This window comes from Salminus brasiliensis, chromosome 6 (assembly GCF_030463535.1).
Source record: "Salminus brasiliensis chromosome 6, fSalBra1.hap2, whole genome shotgun sequence".
Lineage (NCBI taxonomy): Eukaryota > Metazoa > Chordata > Actinopteri > Characiformes > Bryconidae > Salminus > Salminus brasiliensis.
This window is the reverse complement of record NC_132883.1, coordinates 41,766,355-41,785,215: the sequence shown is the minus strand read 5'-3', so window position 1 is coordinate 41,785,215 and position 18,861 is coordinate 41,766,355. Positions and strand designations below refer to the sequence as shown.

Sequence of the window (18,861 nt, the reverse complement as noted above, 5' to 3'; positions counted from 1 at the left end):
GCAATTAAACATATTTTTCCTTTCAAAGAATTTCATAACTAAGATTATTAGTTAGCATTAGTATCAAAAATGGTAGAGGTTTCATTCTAATGATGTGATATTTCAATTCAGCATTTATTTTAATGTAAATATAATTTAACACCAGCACTAATCATTTCAGATTGTTATGATTCTTATTATTATTGGTAATAACATTATTAATAATAATAATAATAATAATGAGATCATTAGTACTGATGTTAAATTATATTTAAATGAAAAATACATGCTGAATTGAAATATCACATCATTAGAATAAATTATTATTTCTATTATGATTAAAATACTACTACTACTACTACTAATAATAATAATAATAATAATAATTAGAAGAAGAACAATCTGAAATGATTAGTGCTGGTGTTAAATAATATTTACATTAAAATACATGCTGAATTGAAATATCACGTCATTAGAATACATTATCATTACTATTATTATGAAAATAATAATAATAATAATAATAATACACAGCCCCTTTGACAGTTTTGCATAATTACGTTCAGGCCTAACGGCGGTGTGGTGTAGTTCTGTGTGCTGACCGCTTGAGGGCGCTTGGGGATTTTTCCCTGCACTGTAGGTCGTGCACTGCCAGGCGGTGAAACTGCGCATGTCTCGTCCCTTCTGCCCTCACAAGCATGGCGGCGTACAGGCGTGCAGGAATGCTGCGTAACCTTCCTCCGCTGCTCGCGGCTCTGTAAGTCCCCACTCTCTGTCCGTCCCTCGCGCAGCGTGTGGTCTCAGACTCGCCGGTTTGACCGCAGGTCCTGAACGATGGTCTGTAATGAGGCTGTTGATCGGAGTTGACCGGGTCTGAGTGACGCAGTGGGGTTTAGCAGCTCTGTTTACTGTGTGTGTGTGCGTGCGCGCGTGCGCTCTAGACTACCACTCTCTCTGTTACACTTAACAGAAGCCCCCCACCCGCACCCCTATGTTAGTCAGACAGCTGGTTGACCAGCATAGCGTATGACTGTATTTGAGTCTACCAGTCTGACCAAGCTGGTCCAGCTGGTCATACTGGCCGACAACCCTGTGACAACCCACTCTGTGCTGGTCAGTAGCTAAGCTGGTCAACCACCAACCAAAAAAGGAGTTGAGGATTACAGTATTCCTGTGGTCAGCCTGTCCTGCTCCTTTCACTGTTTACCTGCTCGGACAGCCGAATTTCTTAGTTACTCACACACACACTAGTGAACCAGGGGCAGTGAGCACACACACACACACCCAGAGCGGTGGGCATCAGAGAGGGTGAAGGGCCTTGCTCAAGGACCCAACTGTGGCAGCTTGCTGAGCCCGGGTATCGAACCCACAACCCTGTCATCAATAGCCCGGAGCTCTAACTGCTGAGCCCCCACTGCCCCTAATGTGTTTGATGGGTTTTCTAGCCTCTCGGGAACAAGACTAAACTAAACTGGCTTCGTATCCCAGTTTTCCTGGTTTCCCTTAAACACAGGAAGAGAAACGTGCTGCCAGGAGCCAGGAGCCGCTCAGACTGTTTGTGCTCCCTTCTTATCTCACAGTGACACACATACACTAGTACCACCCAGCCAACCACGTGGGGTGTCACAACAACCAGCTGCCAGACCACCTGGCAACTTACTAACTTAGCAGTCAGTATGCAACACCATAGCAACTATCTGAAATGTCTTGCAACAATGCAACACAACAGCAACCACCTGGGATACCATAGTAACCACCTAGTAACTTAGTGAAAACACTAGTGTGCATCACACCAGTGACAGGGTTGAGCCATGTAGGACTTCCTGTTGTAATCGCATTTGGGGCAGTGGAGGCTCCGAGGTTAGAGCTCCAGGCTATTGATGACAGGGTTGTGGGTTCAGTACCACTGTTGGGCCCTTGAGCAAAGCCCTTCACCCTCTCTGCTCCCCGGGCGCTGGAGTTGGCTGCCGACCGTTCTGGGTGTGTGTGTTCTCACTGCCCCTAGTTCACTAGTGAGTGTGTGTGTGTGTTCATTCACTGCCACAGATGGACGGTGGACACGTTGACAGATAGCTGCATCTTTACCTCTTATTGACACTGACTGCTCCGTCTGCAATAAAGATGAGGAATGTTTGTGTGTTTGTTGTTGGTAGAAGTCGTCCTGCGTGTGCTTATCACGCAGCTGCTGCGTTCAGCCGGCCTCGCCTCAACACCGTGGTTAAGAGGACATTACCACAAGCACCAGCTTCTGTATTTGGTAAGTCGTGAAAGTTTTTCTGAGTGTATCGTGGATATTGTCCGTGCTTAAAGAGCCCTGATAACTGCACGCTTCATTACAAAGAGTGTAATCAGTCTTGTTTAACTGAATTGCAGCATATTTAGAGTAAAAAATATTGCGATAAGTATTGTATATAGTAAAAAAATGTCATTTTCAAATCGCCCAGCTCTACAATTACTATACAATTACTATATATATATATATATGCTGTCCAGTGAAAAATATCTTCATCTGTATCTTCATTTGTTTTAGTTCCGTAGTTTAATAGTTTTAACTAGCAACGCCCCCCAAGACTAGGAGGGTGAAGACTAGCACATTTCCCACCCGGCACATGTACAGCCAGCCACCACCTCTTTTCGAGCTGGCGCTCTGATACAAAAGCTAACAGACACCTGTGCTGACCCACGTTACGCTAGGAGTGACGTGGGTGGAAGTGCCATCGGTCCACCCTTGAGAGAACAAGGCCTATTGTGCTTAGTCTGACTCCGACTGCTGATGACAAACAGCATGACCCGGAATCCGACCTGGCGATATTTCTGTTATGTCTTGCCGTATGAGAACTGAACAGTATCTGTTGTTCTGTGTCTTTAGTGAGGAACATGTTCATTCAGACTCAAGACACTCCAAACCCCAACAGTCTGAAGTTTCTGCCCGGCCGCATCGTGCTCGGGGAGTCGGGGACGATGGATTTCGCCTCCCCCAGGGATGCCTTCTGCTCTCCACTGGCCAGGTGAGGAGTAAAGCTGTTTGTCAGGACACAACCTCGAGTGTTGTGGTGCTTGTAGACAAAGTCGGTAACCAGTCAGAACATGTGGTCGATGCTCTCTGCAGGCAGCTGTTCAGAATTGATGGAATCAAAGGTGTCTTCCTGGGTCCAGACTTCATAACCATCACAAAGGTAGGAAAAAGGTCAGCACACCTTTCTCCAGAGACGGTCGTGTACAGATGACTGACTCTAGGACTTTGCTGACTTTGCTGGCTTTTTCAGACTAACTCGGACATGGAGTGGAAGGTGATCAAGCCGGACGTCTTTGCCACCATCATGGACTTCTTCACGTCTGGACTTCCTGTTGTTTCTGAGGATGCGGTTCCAAGTGCAGACACCGGTAATGTGGGATCGCGTCGGTCTGATCCCAATACTTTACTGTCAATAAAGTAGTGAGTAGAGGTGATGGACCAGCTCCTGCTCCCTGTAGGCCACATAGGCCTTTGGGTTGAGGTTCTTGATGTGAAGGCATAAGGAGTGCATTGCCGTACAAGCAAAGTAAATATACACTTAGCAAGCAAGACCCGTGCACCCACCCACCCACTCACTCATGCAATTCTTAAATCAGCTAGTCGTCCATATACCTGGAAGTCATCCAGGTATGGGCCAGCAGCTTTAGCTAATGTTCATGTACATCAGCCATCAGAATTGGGGGAAATATGTGATCTCAGTGCTTCTGAGAGTGGCATGATTGTTGCTGTCAGAAGGGCTGGCTTAAGCATTTCTAGAACTGCTCACTGATCTCCTGGGATTTTCAGCACGACAGTCTCTAGACTTTACTCAGAATGGTGGGATAAAGAAATCAGATCAGTGAAAAGAAGTTCTGCAGACAGAAACACCTCGTTTATGAGCGAGATCAACACAGAACGGCCAGACTGGTTGGAGCTGGCAGGAAGGCTACAGTAACTCTGATAACCACTATGTATGTCGACGATCTGTTGTCGTGTTCCCAGTGAAGTGCTTAGTGAGTTGACGCCCAACAAGTAATGGAAGCTTCTTCCTCAAACAGTTGCCTCAGACCTTAGCAAGCAGTCATCTCAGGTAGACTTGCAGCCTGTGCAGTTTTGTATAGACAACACGGACCACTTTATTAACCGGCTCTGTTCTCCAGCCCCCTCAGATGATGATGACGAAGTCGTTGCTATGATCAAAGAGTTGCTGGACACAAGGATTAGGTATGGTTACACTCCCTTTCTCAGTCTGCTTCACTTTAAAGTGGTGGTAAACTCTTCTCTAGGTTTTTGGTATCTGCATTAGTAGCAGCTGTTTTGATTGATTAGTTGAATAATTGATTGATTCTTGAAACTAATAATCTGATTATGATTCTTCATAATTATTCAGATTATAAATCGCTGAGTTATCAAATAACTCTTAAGCTTTTAAATGTAGCATGAGATACACACTATATACTTACAGTGTACTATACACCCTCTATACACACACACTGTACATACACTATACAATGTACCTACACACTTATACATACATACATACATACATACTCTATAAATACTTTATACTTAAACTATACATACTCTATACACTGCACATACACACTCTATATTTACACTATATACTATACGTATATATTTACATCATACATACACAATACACTGTACCTACACTATAAATACTCTATACTTTATACATTATACATAATACTTACACTATACACACTCCCTACATACTCTATACACACATTATACAGTACTGTACCTACCCTGTACATACACTGTACTTACACTATATATACTCTACATACACTATATACTGTACTTTCACTATACATACTAAACACACTATACTTACACTATACACTGTATGTACACTATGCATATTCTACACACACTATACATGCACTACACTGTACATACACTATACAATGTACCTACACACTTATACATACATACCCTATACATGTTATACTTACACTATACATACTGTACACACTCATACATATGCTATATTTACACTATATACTATATATAATCTATACACACACTACACTATTTACACCGTACATACTCTATACATACACTATATACTGTACCTACACTATAAATACTCTACTTGCACTACACACACTCTACATACACTATACACTATACATACACTGTACTTACACTATATATACACTCTACACACACTATACATACACTATACACTGTACTTACAATACACACTATATATACTCTACTATACACTGTACATGCTATATACATGTGCTATATACACACTTTATACACACTATACATACTCTACATATACTATGTATACATTACTGCACTGTTTAAAATGTACAGGTTTAATATATAATCTGTGAAATGTTTACATTGCTGGTTATATAAAGACACTGGATACGATGTGAATGCAAGTGTAGTGAGGGTGGGAGGTCTTTGGTGGGTGCAGTGTGACTGAACAGTTGGTCACAGTTCCAGTAAGTAAGTGTGGGGTGTTAGTATTGGGTGGAGAGAGAGATCAGAGATCCTCTGTGATGAGACCGTTGAGAGCTTTGTGACTATTACCACTATACCCCCCCCCCCTCCCCCCTTCAACACTAAACTACATTAAATTAACGTGCACCACCTGACTTGTGGGCGAAAAAAAATACATCATGTAACATGTTTTAAGTAACTGACAAAAAAAAAATCTATGTATGTCCTCCTTCACAGACCCACAGTGCAGGAGGACGGCGGGGATGTGCTGTACCGGGGCTTTGAGGATGGTATTGTGAAGCTGAAGCTCCAGGGCTCGTGCACCAGCTGCCCCAGCTCCATTGTTACACTGAAGAGCGGCATTCAGAACATGCTGCAGTTCTACGTCCCTGAGGTGGAGGGAGTGGAGCAGGTGAGACCCCTTCGAAGAAAGGTGGAAGACTAGTCCAAAACCACCATCAGAATCAGATCAGTGAGTTAGAAGTAACAGGGGCCAGGTATCATTTTGCATTGAATGCTAACTAATGCTAACATGATGCTAACATATCTTACACACTACATGGCTTGTAGTCAGGAAAGGTGTCGGACAGTGGACAACGGTATTTTGCTTGGCATAGATGAATAACGAGAGCTCGGTTGATGGAAGTAACCTCAAACCTCAAAAGAACATCCGGCAGAACCAAAACAGAGCTGGAAAACCGGACGATTCTAAAACCCCCAAACTGTTACATCACAGTATTGACTTGTTAAATTTACACCCCCAAAATCATCACAAGCCCCGCCCACTAGCGATCGCGCTAGTCAAAGCTGTAGACGCGGTGACGTCAGGAGAACATGGTGACCATGGTGTTGTTGACACTGGCCAGCAGCTCATCACCTCCAGACTCTGCTAGCTATGGGGTTGTTATACGGGTTGTTAGCACAGGCTAAAAGTAATTAGCATAATTAGCTTTTTTTTTTTTTTGTTAACAATGACCTTTTATTTAGAATTATTTATTATTATTTAAGGGATCATTCAGATTTCCATTGTTTTCCTTTAACCCCAAATGTAGCTCACCAGCCAAGACATGTTTGGATGTGTGGAGTCTGCTTCCTTAGCTTTTCTGAAGCTAAGAGGCTAATAGCTCAGTAGCAATAGTAGCTTATTTCCATCGGTTAGAATCGTGCTAACTGTTTAATGGCCTGTCATCACACACTTGTCTCAAACCACAGCAGTTTATCAGTGATTTTATATACTTTAACTTTATAGACACAGAGTTGGAACAGTGCCAAGCTTCCATTGCTAGTTAGCTGCACTAGCATTGTAGCTCCGGATGGATTGGGTAAATCGTGAACCACATTTTTGGTCAAACTATCATCTTAACCACATGAAAGGGGGTGGTGGGTGACTGGTCAGCTTGTTGACCGATCTCTGATCTCTCTGTGCTTCTTCTCTCAGGTGAAGGAGGAGGAGGTCGAGGGTGTGGAACAGGAAGCCCAGAGATGAGTGTTAGTCAGCAGGACCCTCCTACAGTTCCCAGCAGTCCCTTCTCTCACCACTGTCCCATGAAGTAGGAGTAGGACTGAGTGCAGCAGCTCAATCACATGATTGGGTTGCTTTCCTGCTTTCCCCTCTTTTTTGAAGGAGGCCGCCGTAAACCCCAGTATGTCGCCGCTGTCACACAGAAAACCCTAAAAAATCTTTTTTTTTCACATTGTTTGCCATTTTTTTATTTTTTAACATAATCTGAATCCGGCAGATGTTCTTTACATCGTGTCCACAATGACACAAAGAATGGGCCAATAGAAATGCTCCTTTTTACATTGACTTCCATTGAAAGTTAAGAAGGTTTTTTCCTCCTCCTGAAAAGTTGCTCTTTTGGAGATGATGACAGCGGCGATATGCTATTTGACAGATATGCTCGTTACAGAGATCCCTGCTTTTATAGACAATAATTGATTCTGCATCCAAATCCTACCAGAAAAGGTGTGTCACTGAAATCTGGTCATTTCCCTGTCGTTATACTGTAATAGCTGTGTATTGGAGTTGAGCGAATGCCGCTGGTTTAATGGTCATATTGTGCACTTCTGATATTTATAGCACTTTCAGTGTCGCTCAGTATCGCCCGATCTTGCAATAACTCAAGGCGCACAAATATAGCAGTGGATGTGGGCCGTCCACCTGTATGTTTCTTTTTTTTTTTTTTTTTTAATTCAGTGTACAGATGTAGAGGATGTGTTTGTGTAATAAGAACAAAAATAAAATGACGTACAGACGATTATGAGACATATTTGTTTTCATTTATTTGTATCAGCACACTGTAGCCGCAGTGATGATGCCTTGCTTTTCTTATTAAGATGCCGTACAGTACAGAACACATCATGAATAGGCCCATAATATGAAAAACTACACTTTCTCACATTTTTCTGACATTACAGTGTTGAAATGATCATGTGATCATGTTCATGTGACGTCACACCTACACACACCTTTAGGCCCCACCAAGCTTCTTGAATATGGACCATCGCTCAAAACAGAGCTCATTTACATCAATTAAATCAGCCTTGCAGGCACAGTACACTCTACAGGGACTCCAAACATGAGCTTAAGGGGGTTCTTTGGTGTGATGCCACTGAGGATGGTTCTTCCTAGAAGTCCACATATAATTATAACAGTTCTAGGAAGAGCCCATAGTAACAAAAAGTGAGATAAAGAGGGCTATACAAAATAAATGCTATTATATTTTTCTCATCCGCTCTACAGCATGTGGTGATGAGACAGAGGAGCTCATTCAACGCTAGAAATATTCCACCAAAATGCACCACAGAGCGCCACAGGAGGTCATTCGTACCTGTGGCCATCAAACTCTATAACTCCTCCCTTTAGTGTGACACTAGAGTTCATCTGTGCAATAATAATAGTTTTTACGCTTTATACAGTATGTACCATATTTATTATCACAGTTATTGGCATGTTAAAATTTCTAAAGATGTACATATATATTTTATATCAATATATATGTTTATTTATATCAATTTTATGTTATGAGTGTTTATTCTGACAGGGATGATTGCGACTGTCACAGCTGCAATGTCTCCTGGTATCAATTAAGTATTTTTGATTCTGAGTCTGATAAAACCATATAAATATAAGTGAGCAAAAAATATTTAAATAAAGCATTATTATTGTCAACAACAACAACAACAACAACAACAATAATAATTATTATTATTATTACAACAGACATGACTATAACGTTGTGGGACAGTATGACGCATCACCGCCTCAGCCAGCCAATCAGACCTCTCCTACGTAGCTATAGTACCGGCACAGTAACTTGCGCAGGTCCGTATTACGTATTATTTCCTGGTGTGGTTCACTTTTGCACACACGGCACATTTTACATCCCCATTAATCACGACACAGGCGGAGGGTTACAAAAAACCCCGCACAGCACATGCCAAGTATGCAGGTGTTTGTCGACATCATGGACGCATCCTTCTGCCACGTATAACCTGCCTCCGTAGGCGAAGCAGCATTGGCATGACTGACAGCCACCTCCGCCAATCAGAGGCGGCTACGGAGGCACAGCCCGGGCCTCGTCCAGTAGAGTGTGAGGGGGCGGGGCTTGCGGGACACCGAATGACTAGGAGGCGGAACTGAACTCCACAGTAGTTGGAAACGGGGCCGCAGACATGTGTGGTGAGTATGGCCGGAGAATTAGATCATTTAGGTATATTTAATAGCAGTTATGTGTTTTAGGAGAGACTCGGTTAGTAGAATAGGCTCATACGAGCTGGTTTATGGCGGTGTTATTGTGTAAATAGCTCAGGAAAGTGCTAAACGTCTCTGAAAGCACAGCGTTAGCACTGTTAGCATTTGCATTTGGCCAGCACTGAACTAGTGCTAGCTAACTAGCTAACTAACTAACTATGGACGTGTCTGTCATTTAGGGCGTGTTATTATTACACTGACAGCCGACGTGGAGGCTCTAATAACATTAGCTAGCTAAACTGGTTTGTCCCAGACTGGTTTGGGCATCCCCCAGCTGTCTGGGGGCTTTCCCCTGTGTTGGATGGAGCAAATTGGCTTGTTGGACACTGACATCCACGAGGATGGCAAAGATCAGCACAGGGGAAGCTCTTCCCAGGTCTTTCTAAGCAGTTGGGCTCTCTTACCCTTCTTCCAGCTGGTTTGGGACTGGTCTCAGTCTCTCATATAGCTGCTCATATGCTCACATGTTAGCTGACAGCTCTCCTCCTCCTCCTCCTCCTCCTCCTCCTCCTCCTCCTCCTCAGCAGCAGCAGCAGCAACAGCAGTCTTGGAGGCCCACTGACCCATCTAACCACCTCTTTACCAAGTCCTTCCAGAGTTAGCTGGGGGAACCCAAAATCCTGCAGAGCAGTGCACCTCCAGGACTCCTCCAGGAGTTGGAGAGCATCGACTTAGGAAGCCTGCACTGATTAGATTGTGTTCCTCAGATAGGACGAATAGACGAATGCCAGGACCTGCCTCAGTCCCTGATAAAGATGCACTGATTTACTAGTTGATGGATGTTAGGATGGATCTGCTTTGGCTTACGCAGCCAGTGGGAGGTCCAGAACCGCCTTCTCTCCTTTATTTATATCTCGCTCCTAAACCCAGGCAGACAACGAGTTAATTGGTTGAGAAAGGCCGCTAGGAACCGGGACCGAGTACCGAGAGGATGACACTGAGGCCAGGTATCAGTATCAGCCCGGCAGGTCAACTCTGTAGCACATCTTGGTTGTAGTGGATCAGAAATTGTGGTGCTGTTAGATGTGTGGGACAGGAAGAGTATCCATACCCTACTTCTTCTGACCGGTCCTGTAGCACGTACCAGTGGTGGTGAGTAGGCTAGCTTGTCTATTTGAGCCCAAGCTCCCAGGTCAGTGCTTCTGAGGGCGTTCACACCTGAAAGTCCAGACCGAGGTTGATGTTTGTTGTTTTGCCTGAATTTTGATCCAGTTAGTTTTGGTTTCACATTGCAGGTTAGCACACACACAGACAAGCTCTGCATGACGACGATGATGATGATGATGATCATGATCCTACGTTACTAACGTGGGCTGCCTCTCCCTATACGTAAACACTGATTAGTTTGTAGAGGGGTGTGCGTCTGACGTCGAGGCGTGAGTCAGTTTGGCGTGTCTCTCCTTTCCCGGGAACAGTAAAAGTGTGCAGATTGATTTGGTTTTAATTAACTGCTGATATTATGCTGTTTCTACCAACCAGCAGCACCAGCTTCAGGACTGGTTCCAGTTGGCGGAATGAACGAGCTTATATGGACGCTGCCACCAGATATAATCATCCCCACATGCTTCTGCTGACCGTTTTACTTCTTTCCTGGTTCTGTTTCCTTTTTTTGGTTTAATTGGATGATGATAGTCTGCCTGAAGTTCCAATAACTGGTCAGTAATAAGTTAGAACCATTAAAAATATAAAGAGTTCTTTGGTCCGGACCATGACTTATGGCACTTTTCACACCGGCTGTTTTGGTTCGGACCAAACTGAGTCCAGAAGTCTGGACCAAGCAAGGTGGGTGCAAAAGTACCAAAAGGCTGTGTTCATCTGATGTTTTCAGCTGTGTGGACGCAAATCTGATCATTTCCTTTTTTCTAATCTGAGACACTTTCATACATGGCCTTAGATCAGATACCCTGAGAAGTCCTGAGGATCAGGTGTGTCACAGAGTGCATTCAGGAAGAAGGAGCCATTTGGGATTCAGACGTAGTTTGGTGTTTGTGGTTCATTTGCATGGGCACCTGCTGGTCAGTTCAGGACAGGGTTATTCATAGTAACAACAAATACTGACCATTTACACACACACATGAGGTTTTCAGGATTGGGGGAAAAAATCAGAATTAAGTTTTGAGGCTTGTAATGTTACATATTAATAAGTATTGATGGCTAATCTTCCAGTTTGGACATTTGAGGGTTGAAAAGATAAAGAACCATAGCTAGAGAAATGTGGGTGTTCTGGTTCTTTAGGAAACCAAACGTAGCTTAAAGAACCCATTGACGCACCTTATTTTTTTTTAAGAGTCTATTGTATATATGTAATTATGTGTGTATGCCATACCTCCATGCTCTACTGTAGCTCCCAAACACATGTACTAGCTGAGTGTCCTCAATTACTTGGTCCAAGTGTACTGGAAACATATGGAGAGGTCCCCAAAGGGTTTGATTGGGAAACACTGGCATGCTTTCTTTAACCCCTGACGGCCTGTAGCAGTGTCAGTACCAGTCCTTTGCCCTCAAAAGGTGAAAGTTACAGATTAGATTCATAGCAGTTACTGGATAATTTATAGTAGTTACAGAATAATAGGGTTTAAAAAAATGCTCTACAGGGCAAATCAGACTAGTTTCTCTGATTTTTAGGCCAGTTCGATTTGCTTGCATAGCCACACGGGCTGGCATAGTAGTCAGGCACAAACTGACTGAAAAGAGGCAGGAAAGTATCTGAAAGTGAAGTGCTGAAATCAGATTTGAGCTTCACGTCTGAACAAAACATAAAGAGTCAGAATTCTACTGAAACAAGCGCCAAATCGATAGATAGGCTATGCCTGTGCTCTCAAATCTGATTTTTTTTTGGCATTTTCCAATTAGGAATTAAGGCCTCACTTGTAAGTGGTGTCCAATCTGATTCCAATCCTATTTCTAGATGTGTGACTCGGGTTTAAACACCTAGATTGGATTGCCCTGCCTCGCTCAGTTCAGTTTACTGTGGCAATGTGAATATCTCAAAAAATCTGAATTAAGAAACAATTCAGATTTTTCTCAGCAGTGTGAACAGAGCCTAAATGTCCCGATGATTCAGCATAGTCCGGTAGGTTTAATGAAGGCTTGAACCCAGCACCTGCAGACCATTTCAGCTGGAGACTTTCTTCTTCAGTCCCACAAGCTCACCTTTATTGACCCACCCAGGCTCTCACGTTCATTTTCTGGAGCCATCTGTGCTCACAAAGCAGAGCCTTGTGTAGCCTAGCCTCCTTACCCAGGCTACCAAGCTTTCAGCACGTCTGCATACACCCGCTAACGCTCGTGTCTGTGCGCAATACACTGCTTGTACTCAATAGTGCCTCTGTTAGGTCCTTTTCACAGTGCCACGCTTGCATTCGCTGCTTCTTCTATTTTAGTCTGTTAAATCTCCCCCTTTCTCATTCCTTAATGACTAAGCAGAATATATAACCAATAGAAAAGCTGCAAAATGACCTGGAATAAAATCCTTTTCCATTAAAAGATATGATTTTTTTTCCTTCTCCTGTAAATCTGTCAGTTTGGAGATTCCATGACACTAAAATGATCAAATCTATGGATAAATATCGCCCACCCCTAGTTATTCTTCTTGATACCAGTCATGCGAGTCCACAAGATACCGTAGACGACTAAAACAGCATGAGCAGATAGAGATGAAGATTATTCCGTTAGGGATGTGAGGGATGTGCAGGTGTATGTGCAGCATTGTCTAAGTTCTGAATATAGGCTGGGCTGATGTAGGAGGATTGCAGCTAATGGAGCAGGACTCCGCCTGTATATGTACGTGAGGTTAGACCGGTTCTCTGGTCAGGTTTCTGGTTTCTGTGAAGACTGATACACTATCAGTGCTTTTGCTTTTCTTAGGTCTTAAGTGTCCTCTGCAGCAGGACGAGCCTGTTGTCAGCTGGTGGGGTGTGTGTGTGTGTGTGTGTGTGTGTGTGTGGGGGGGGGGGGGGGGTGTTTAGACTGGGGTTGTACCGTCTACATGGGCAGGCCAGGAGATAGTGATGGAGGGCTTAGTGACCTTAAAGCCATCATTTCATTGAGCAGGTCAAGGCCGGTTATGGAGAGCTGCTGAAGTCAGCAGAGATCTCTCTGTAGCTGGTAGAGCGCCGTCATATCAGAACCTCGTAACTCCACTGGTTCCCCCCTGTGTCTGTATGATTTTATATATTCGTCTCGCTCTCTGTGTCTCGCTCTCTGTGTCTCGCTCTCTGTGTCTCGCTCTCTGTGTCTCGCTCTCTGTGTCTCGCTCTCCCTCTCTCCCTTTCTTTCTCTTGCTATCACTCTCTCTCTCTCTCTCTCTCTTTTTCTCTCTGTCTCTCTCTCACTCACTGACACTCTCTCTCTCTCTCTCTGTTTTTCACTTTCTCGCTCGCTCACTCGCTTTCTCTCCCTTTCATTCTTTAAGTCTCTCTCCCTTTTCTCTCTCTATGCCTTCCTCTCATGCTCACTCTCTCATTCTCTCTCTCTCTCTCCCTTTCTCTGTCTTGCTTCCCCTTTCTTTCTTTCTTTTGCTATCATGCTCGCTCTCTCGCTCTGATGGAGTCCAGCCTTTCTCTCCTTCTCTCTCTCTCTCTCTCTCTCTCTCTCTCTCTCTCTCTCACTTTCTCTTGCTTTCCCTTTCTTTCTCTTTCTCTCCTTCTCTCTCTCTCTGTTTCTCTCGCTTGCTCGCTCTCTAGCACTCTCTTTCTCTCTTTCTCTCTTTCTCTCTCTCTCTCTCTTTCTCTCTCTCTGTCTCTCTCTCTCTCTCTCTCTGTTTCTCTCGCTTGCTCGCTCTCTAGCACTCTCACTCTCTCTCTCTCTCTCTGTCTCTCTCTCTCTCTCTCTCTGTCTCTCTCTCTCTCTCTCTCTCTCTGTTTCTCTTGCTTGCTCGCTCTCTCTTTCTCTCCCTCTCTCTCTCTCTCTCTCTTTCTCTCTCTGTGTCTTTCTCTTGCTGTCATGCTCGCTCTCTCGCTCTGGTGGAGTCTACGAAGTCATGACTACCATTAAGGTTGTTTAAATGGAATGGTGTGTCAGTACTATTTTGTGTAGTGTGGAGGAAGGGGGAGCCCTTGGAGCTGAGTGTGTGAACAGGATTCATGTCTGTGTTTGTTTTGAGGGTCTTGCGGTGTTGTACTGTGTCGTGAAGTCAGCTTTTGGTGTTTGATTGAATAAAGTTGCTTTTATATATCCAAAAATCTCTCCCCCCCCCCCCCCCCCCCCTCTCTCCCCCTGCAGGAATCTTTGCATATCTGAACTATCACGTCCCTCGCTCCCGCCGTGAGATCCTTGAGATCCTCCTCAAAGGCCTGCGGCGGCTGGAGTACCGTGGCTATGACTCCGCAGGTAGACAATCAGTCATTCAGCAACAAATCAGGATATGACCTCAGAAACCAGGATGTGCAGATGTCGAGTGTGTGCTGAGGTGTGTGTGTTGTGTGCTTTTCTGCTCAGGAGTGGGTGTCGATGGGGGGAACAGTAAGGACTGGGAGACCAACGCCAAGGCCATCCATCTGATTAAACAGAGAGGCAAAGTCAAAGTCCTGGACGAGGAGATCCACAGTAAGACAGCAGTGACGACGATGGACAGTTCAGATTATGTCTTCTTGGTGAAGACAAGACATGCTGATGTTATTCACTAAGATTCACTAATTGACTTCTTGTGTGTGTGACGTCCACAGAGCAGCAGGACATCGATCTGGACGTGGAGTTTGACGTTCATCTGGGCATCGCACACACTCGCTGGGCCACACATGGCGTCCCCAGCCCAGTCAACAGCCACCCACAGAGATCTGACAAACACAACGGTTGGTCACCATCAGCGTAATCAGGGGTGCCCAAACTTTTGCATGCCACTATCTACACTATATGGACAGAAGTATTGAGACACCTGCTCATTCGTGATTTCTCCTGAAATCTTTTTTTTGGAGTGACTGTCTCTACTGACCAGAGAAGAAGACATTCTCCTAGATTTTAGAGCATTGCTGTGAGGATCTGATTGCATCCAGTGACAAGGGCGTTAGGATGTTGGATGATTGAGCACCACCCCGCCTCATCACAATAGTATTGGGTGGAGCACCATCCATCATTCCAGAGAACACAGTTCTTCCACTGCTCCACAGCTCAATGCCCTCTAGCCCACACCTGGCATTAAGCCCGTGGTGCCAATAGGTTCATGTTCATCTGCTCCAGAAAGTCCTGTTGTATTGGCAGCAGTACTTTTCTACAGGGACTCGACAGGCTGTGTGTGTGTGCATATGCACATCTGTATCAGCAATGGGTGCAACTTAAAGTAGCTGAATTCATGCATTCATTAGAAGGGGTGTCCACAAATATTTGGACATGTAGTGTTTCAATTTTTGATTGTTTTATTCAAGAAAGGTTTAACCTAGTTTGATACTGCCCCACCCGTTCGTAGTTCAACATAGCACTAGAAATGGGCTACCACCTCTTTCCTAACTGGAAAGCCCCAACAGACCCCTGTGCCAACGTCACTTAATACGTTAAGGGGAGAGGAGGGAGCGCTGTCCACCCACCAAGGGAGAGAGCACGGCCAATTGTGCTCTCTCTGACTCCGGCTGCTGATGGCAAAGTGGCATGGCTTGGGATTCGAACTCGTGACCTCCTGCCCAATAGTGTTAGAGCATTAGACTACTAAGCCACTCGGAGCCCAGCACTCTCAAAAGTTAATCTTAATGTTTTGTGATTTCAACAGAGTTCATTGTCATCCACAACGGAATCATCACCAACTACAAAGATCTGAAGATGTTCCTGGTAAGTTGAGCACCCACAGCATGTGCTTATGTGTCCATCTGTCTATCCACCTATTAAACCATCCCTGCGTCTGTCTGTTCTGTGCGTTCCAGGAGACTAAAGGTTATGAATTTGAGTCGGAGACGGACACGGAGACCATCGCCAAGCTGGTGAAGTACATGTACGACAACCGTGAGGGCGACGTCAGCTTCGCCACCCTGGTGGAGCAGGTCACCCAGCAGCTGGTGAGAGTCTTTTGGCTTTTTAGATACGTGCAGGGCTGCTGAACCCTGAGCCCTGTTTGTCAGTGGGCAGTGACACTGACCGACATGGTGGTGGCGAGTGTGTTAGTAGTGTGTGTTGTGCTGGTGGTACCAGTGGATCAGACACAGCAGTGCTTCTGCTGGAGTGTTTAAGCACCTCAACATCACTTCTGGACTCAGAATAGTCCACCAATCAGAAATATCCAGCCTACAGCGTCCTGTGGGCAGCATCCTGTGACCACTGACAACGGACTAGAGGAGCAACAGATACAGAGCTTTGGTCTCTGACCTTACCTATCTACTACAAGGTGGACCAACTAGGTAGGAGTGTCTAATAGAGTGGACAGACACTCCATCAGCACTGCTGTGTCCGATCCACTAACACACTCGCCACCAGAATGACGCACCGCCCAAACACTACCTACCTGCTCTGTGGTGGTCTGTCCTGTGGGGTCCTGACCATTGAACAGAACAGGGAGAAAGGATGCTAACAGAGTACGCAGAGAAACTACAACTACTACTGGTGTTAATGTTATGGCTGATCAGTGTGCAATACTCACATATTTGGAGAAACTATTTACACAGTACTGGGATACATCTGTCTTGTATTTGTCTGGTGTTCAGGAGGGAGCTTTCGCCCTGGTCTTCAAGAGCGTTCACTTCCCAGGAGAGGCTGTGGGAACAAGGTACCCTCCCTTTAAAAAAGACACAGACCTTACTTGCGAATGACTGACCTGAAGATTGAAGACACCGTCTTCTGCAGTAGTCTGCTGTTCGATGTTAACCATGTGTGTTCCTCCAGGAGAGGAAGTCCCCTACTGATGGGCGTGAAGAGTGACCACAAGCTGTCGACAGATCACATTCCCATCCTGTACTGTGAGTGAGACCTGCAGGAACCGATCTGTTAACGGCCTCCAACGATTTGTGTTTTTGGAAGTGCGTCACATTTCTGTCATCCCTGTCTCTCCAGCTGGTAAAGATAAGAAGAGCTGCCCCACGCTCCCCAGGTTGGGTGAGGACACCTGCCTGTTTCCTGTTGACGAGAAAGCTGTGGAGTACTACTTTGCATCTGATGCCAGGTCTGCAGGTTATTCTCTTCAGGAAACCTTTTCCTGAAGGTTCCTCGAAGCACCTCCAGTTTTAAATTTCAAGTTTATAAAAATTATTATTATTATTATTAGTTTATTATGATCACTTTTGATGTTCCAAGCAATTCATGCTTCCTGACAGTGCTGTGATCGAACACACCAACCGAGTCATCTTCCTGGAAGACGACGACATTGCAGCCGTATCAGAAGGCCGTCTGTCCATCCACCGGATCAAGCGCAGGGTAGGAGACCATCCGGCTCGCGCCATCCAAACCCTGCAGATGGAGCTTCAGCAGATCATGAAGGGTAAGAGAGAAGGTGGCAGGCTGTATGACCCAGAAAGCTTCTTCAAAGGTTAATAAGATCTTAAATTTCTTTATTGGTGTTACGAGAACATTGGGCTGAGTTTGTTCATCTCAAGACCCATCAACCCAGCATCCGTCGAGGTGGCGTTGTAGAGAGAAGCACTCTGAATGCTCCGAATGATGGCCTATCGTTCCCAGTTCTGATTTATATGGTATTCCTTCACATTTGAATGAATTCCCAGCTGACTTAGACTGAAGTATTCTTCTTCTGGCAACCTCAAATGTCAGATTCTGAGATTCAGTAATCTTTGAAGTAGTTTGACTTGGCTTCATAAGCTGCTGAAGGATTTTAGATTTATGAATGATCTTTGTCCTGTAGCTCTAATTGATAGTAAAATCCACAGCTTGCTGCAGTTTCTCACAGTGCAGTCAGTTTGGAGGAACCCAGCCATCATTTCCCAGGCAGACCAGCCAAGCAAAATGCGCTAGCAGTAAATTAGCGGCCCGGCAGTTGGTTTTTGCAATTGAACGCTTGACTGCTCAGCTATAAGCGCTTGCTGATCTTGGTATGAATGCATACAAGGTCCGAGGGAACCGTTGAATTTAAGAGCTGCTGTTAAAACCAGGGTTAGCTTGTAAAAAACGTCTTTATGAGCTTTAAGAACAGTTCGGCTAATTCCGACAGTGAGATTTGCAGATAAATAAGAGTGGGCCGCTTCAGGACATTAGAAGTGTCTGCGTGTGTGTGAGGGAGAATAGGCAAAACTGAGAGTCTGGAGGTGTTGAGGAGATGTTAGGCTGCTGGAGTTGCTCAGATGTCTCAAGGTTTGAGTTCTCCATGCTGCTTCCATGGCGCAGACTGGACAGGGCTGAGTCATGTGACAGCACACACAGGGACAGTTTTTAAGGGGGCAGTACATGAACACACAGGGCAGGGAAAGTAGCTACAGAATGTTTTTAATTTAAATAATTGTCATTGTCAGAGGTTCTGAATGTCGGTTTTAAATCATTCTCGAATTAATTGCTTTATTGCTAGCTTTTAAAGAATGCATTTTGTTGTTATGTGATGTATAACAGGACTCTTTACCACCCTGTTACTTTACCTCAGAATGAAATACAGTGTTTTTCAGTTATACAGGAAAAAGCAACAAAAGAAAGCTCTGCTGTTACTGGCTTGTTTACAGTGCTGGGATTTGTCACAGGAGCCACATTTCCTACATATAGCCAAGCCTAGCCTAGCCTACACCAGCTTATC

General features: G+C 44.7%; 2 protein-coding genes across 2 annotated transcripts in view; both read left to right on the top strand.

The window, feature by feature from the left end:
• Window positions 1-659: 659 nt before the first annotated feature.
• Window positions 660-7,716, top strand: nfu1 (NFU1 iron-sulfur cluster scaffold homolog (S. cerevisiae)). The gene is made up of 8 exons (XM_072681106.1): window positions 660-736; window positions 2,133-2,236; window positions 2,849-2,987; window positions 3,089-3,155; window positions 3,246-3,363; window positions 4,135-4,198; window positions 5,696-5,870; window positions 6,897-7,716. The coding sequence occupies exons 1-8, from the start codon at window positions 678-680 to the stop codon at window positions 6,942-6,944; spliced, it is 774 nt and encodes a 257-aa protein (XP_072537207.1). The 5' UTR covers window positions 660-677; the 3' UTR covers window positions 6,945-7,716.
• A 1,354-nt stretch (window positions 7,717-9,070) lies between these two features.
• The window catches only part of gfpt1 (glutamine--fructose-6-phosphate transaminase 1), a 28,392-nt gene continuing 18,601 nt past the window's right edge, over window positions 9,071-18,861 (top strand). Inside the window, exons 1-10 of the mRNA XM_072682445.1 lie at window positions 9,071-9,140; window positions 14,436-14,543; window positions 14,652-14,759; window positions 14,879-15,004; window positions 15,913-15,971; window positions 16,064-16,195; window positions 16,838-16,899; window positions 17,016-17,089; window positions 17,184-17,292; window positions 17,444-17,607. Coding sequence (XP_072538546.1) covers window positions 9,134-9,140; window positions 14,436-14,543; window positions 14,652-14,759; window positions 14,879-15,004; window positions 15,913-15,971; window positions 16,064-16,195; window positions 16,838-16,899; window positions 17,016-17,089; window positions 17,184-17,292; window positions 17,444-17,607 — 949 coding nt within the window. The 5' untranslated portion in view covers window positions 9,071-9,133. The remainder of the gene's footprint in view (window positions 9,141-14,435; window positions 14,544-14,651; window positions 14,760-14,878; window positions 15,005-15,912; window positions 15,972-16,063; window positions 16,196-16,837; window positions 16,900-17,015; window positions 17,090-17,183; window positions 17,293-17,443; window positions 17,608-18,861) is intronic.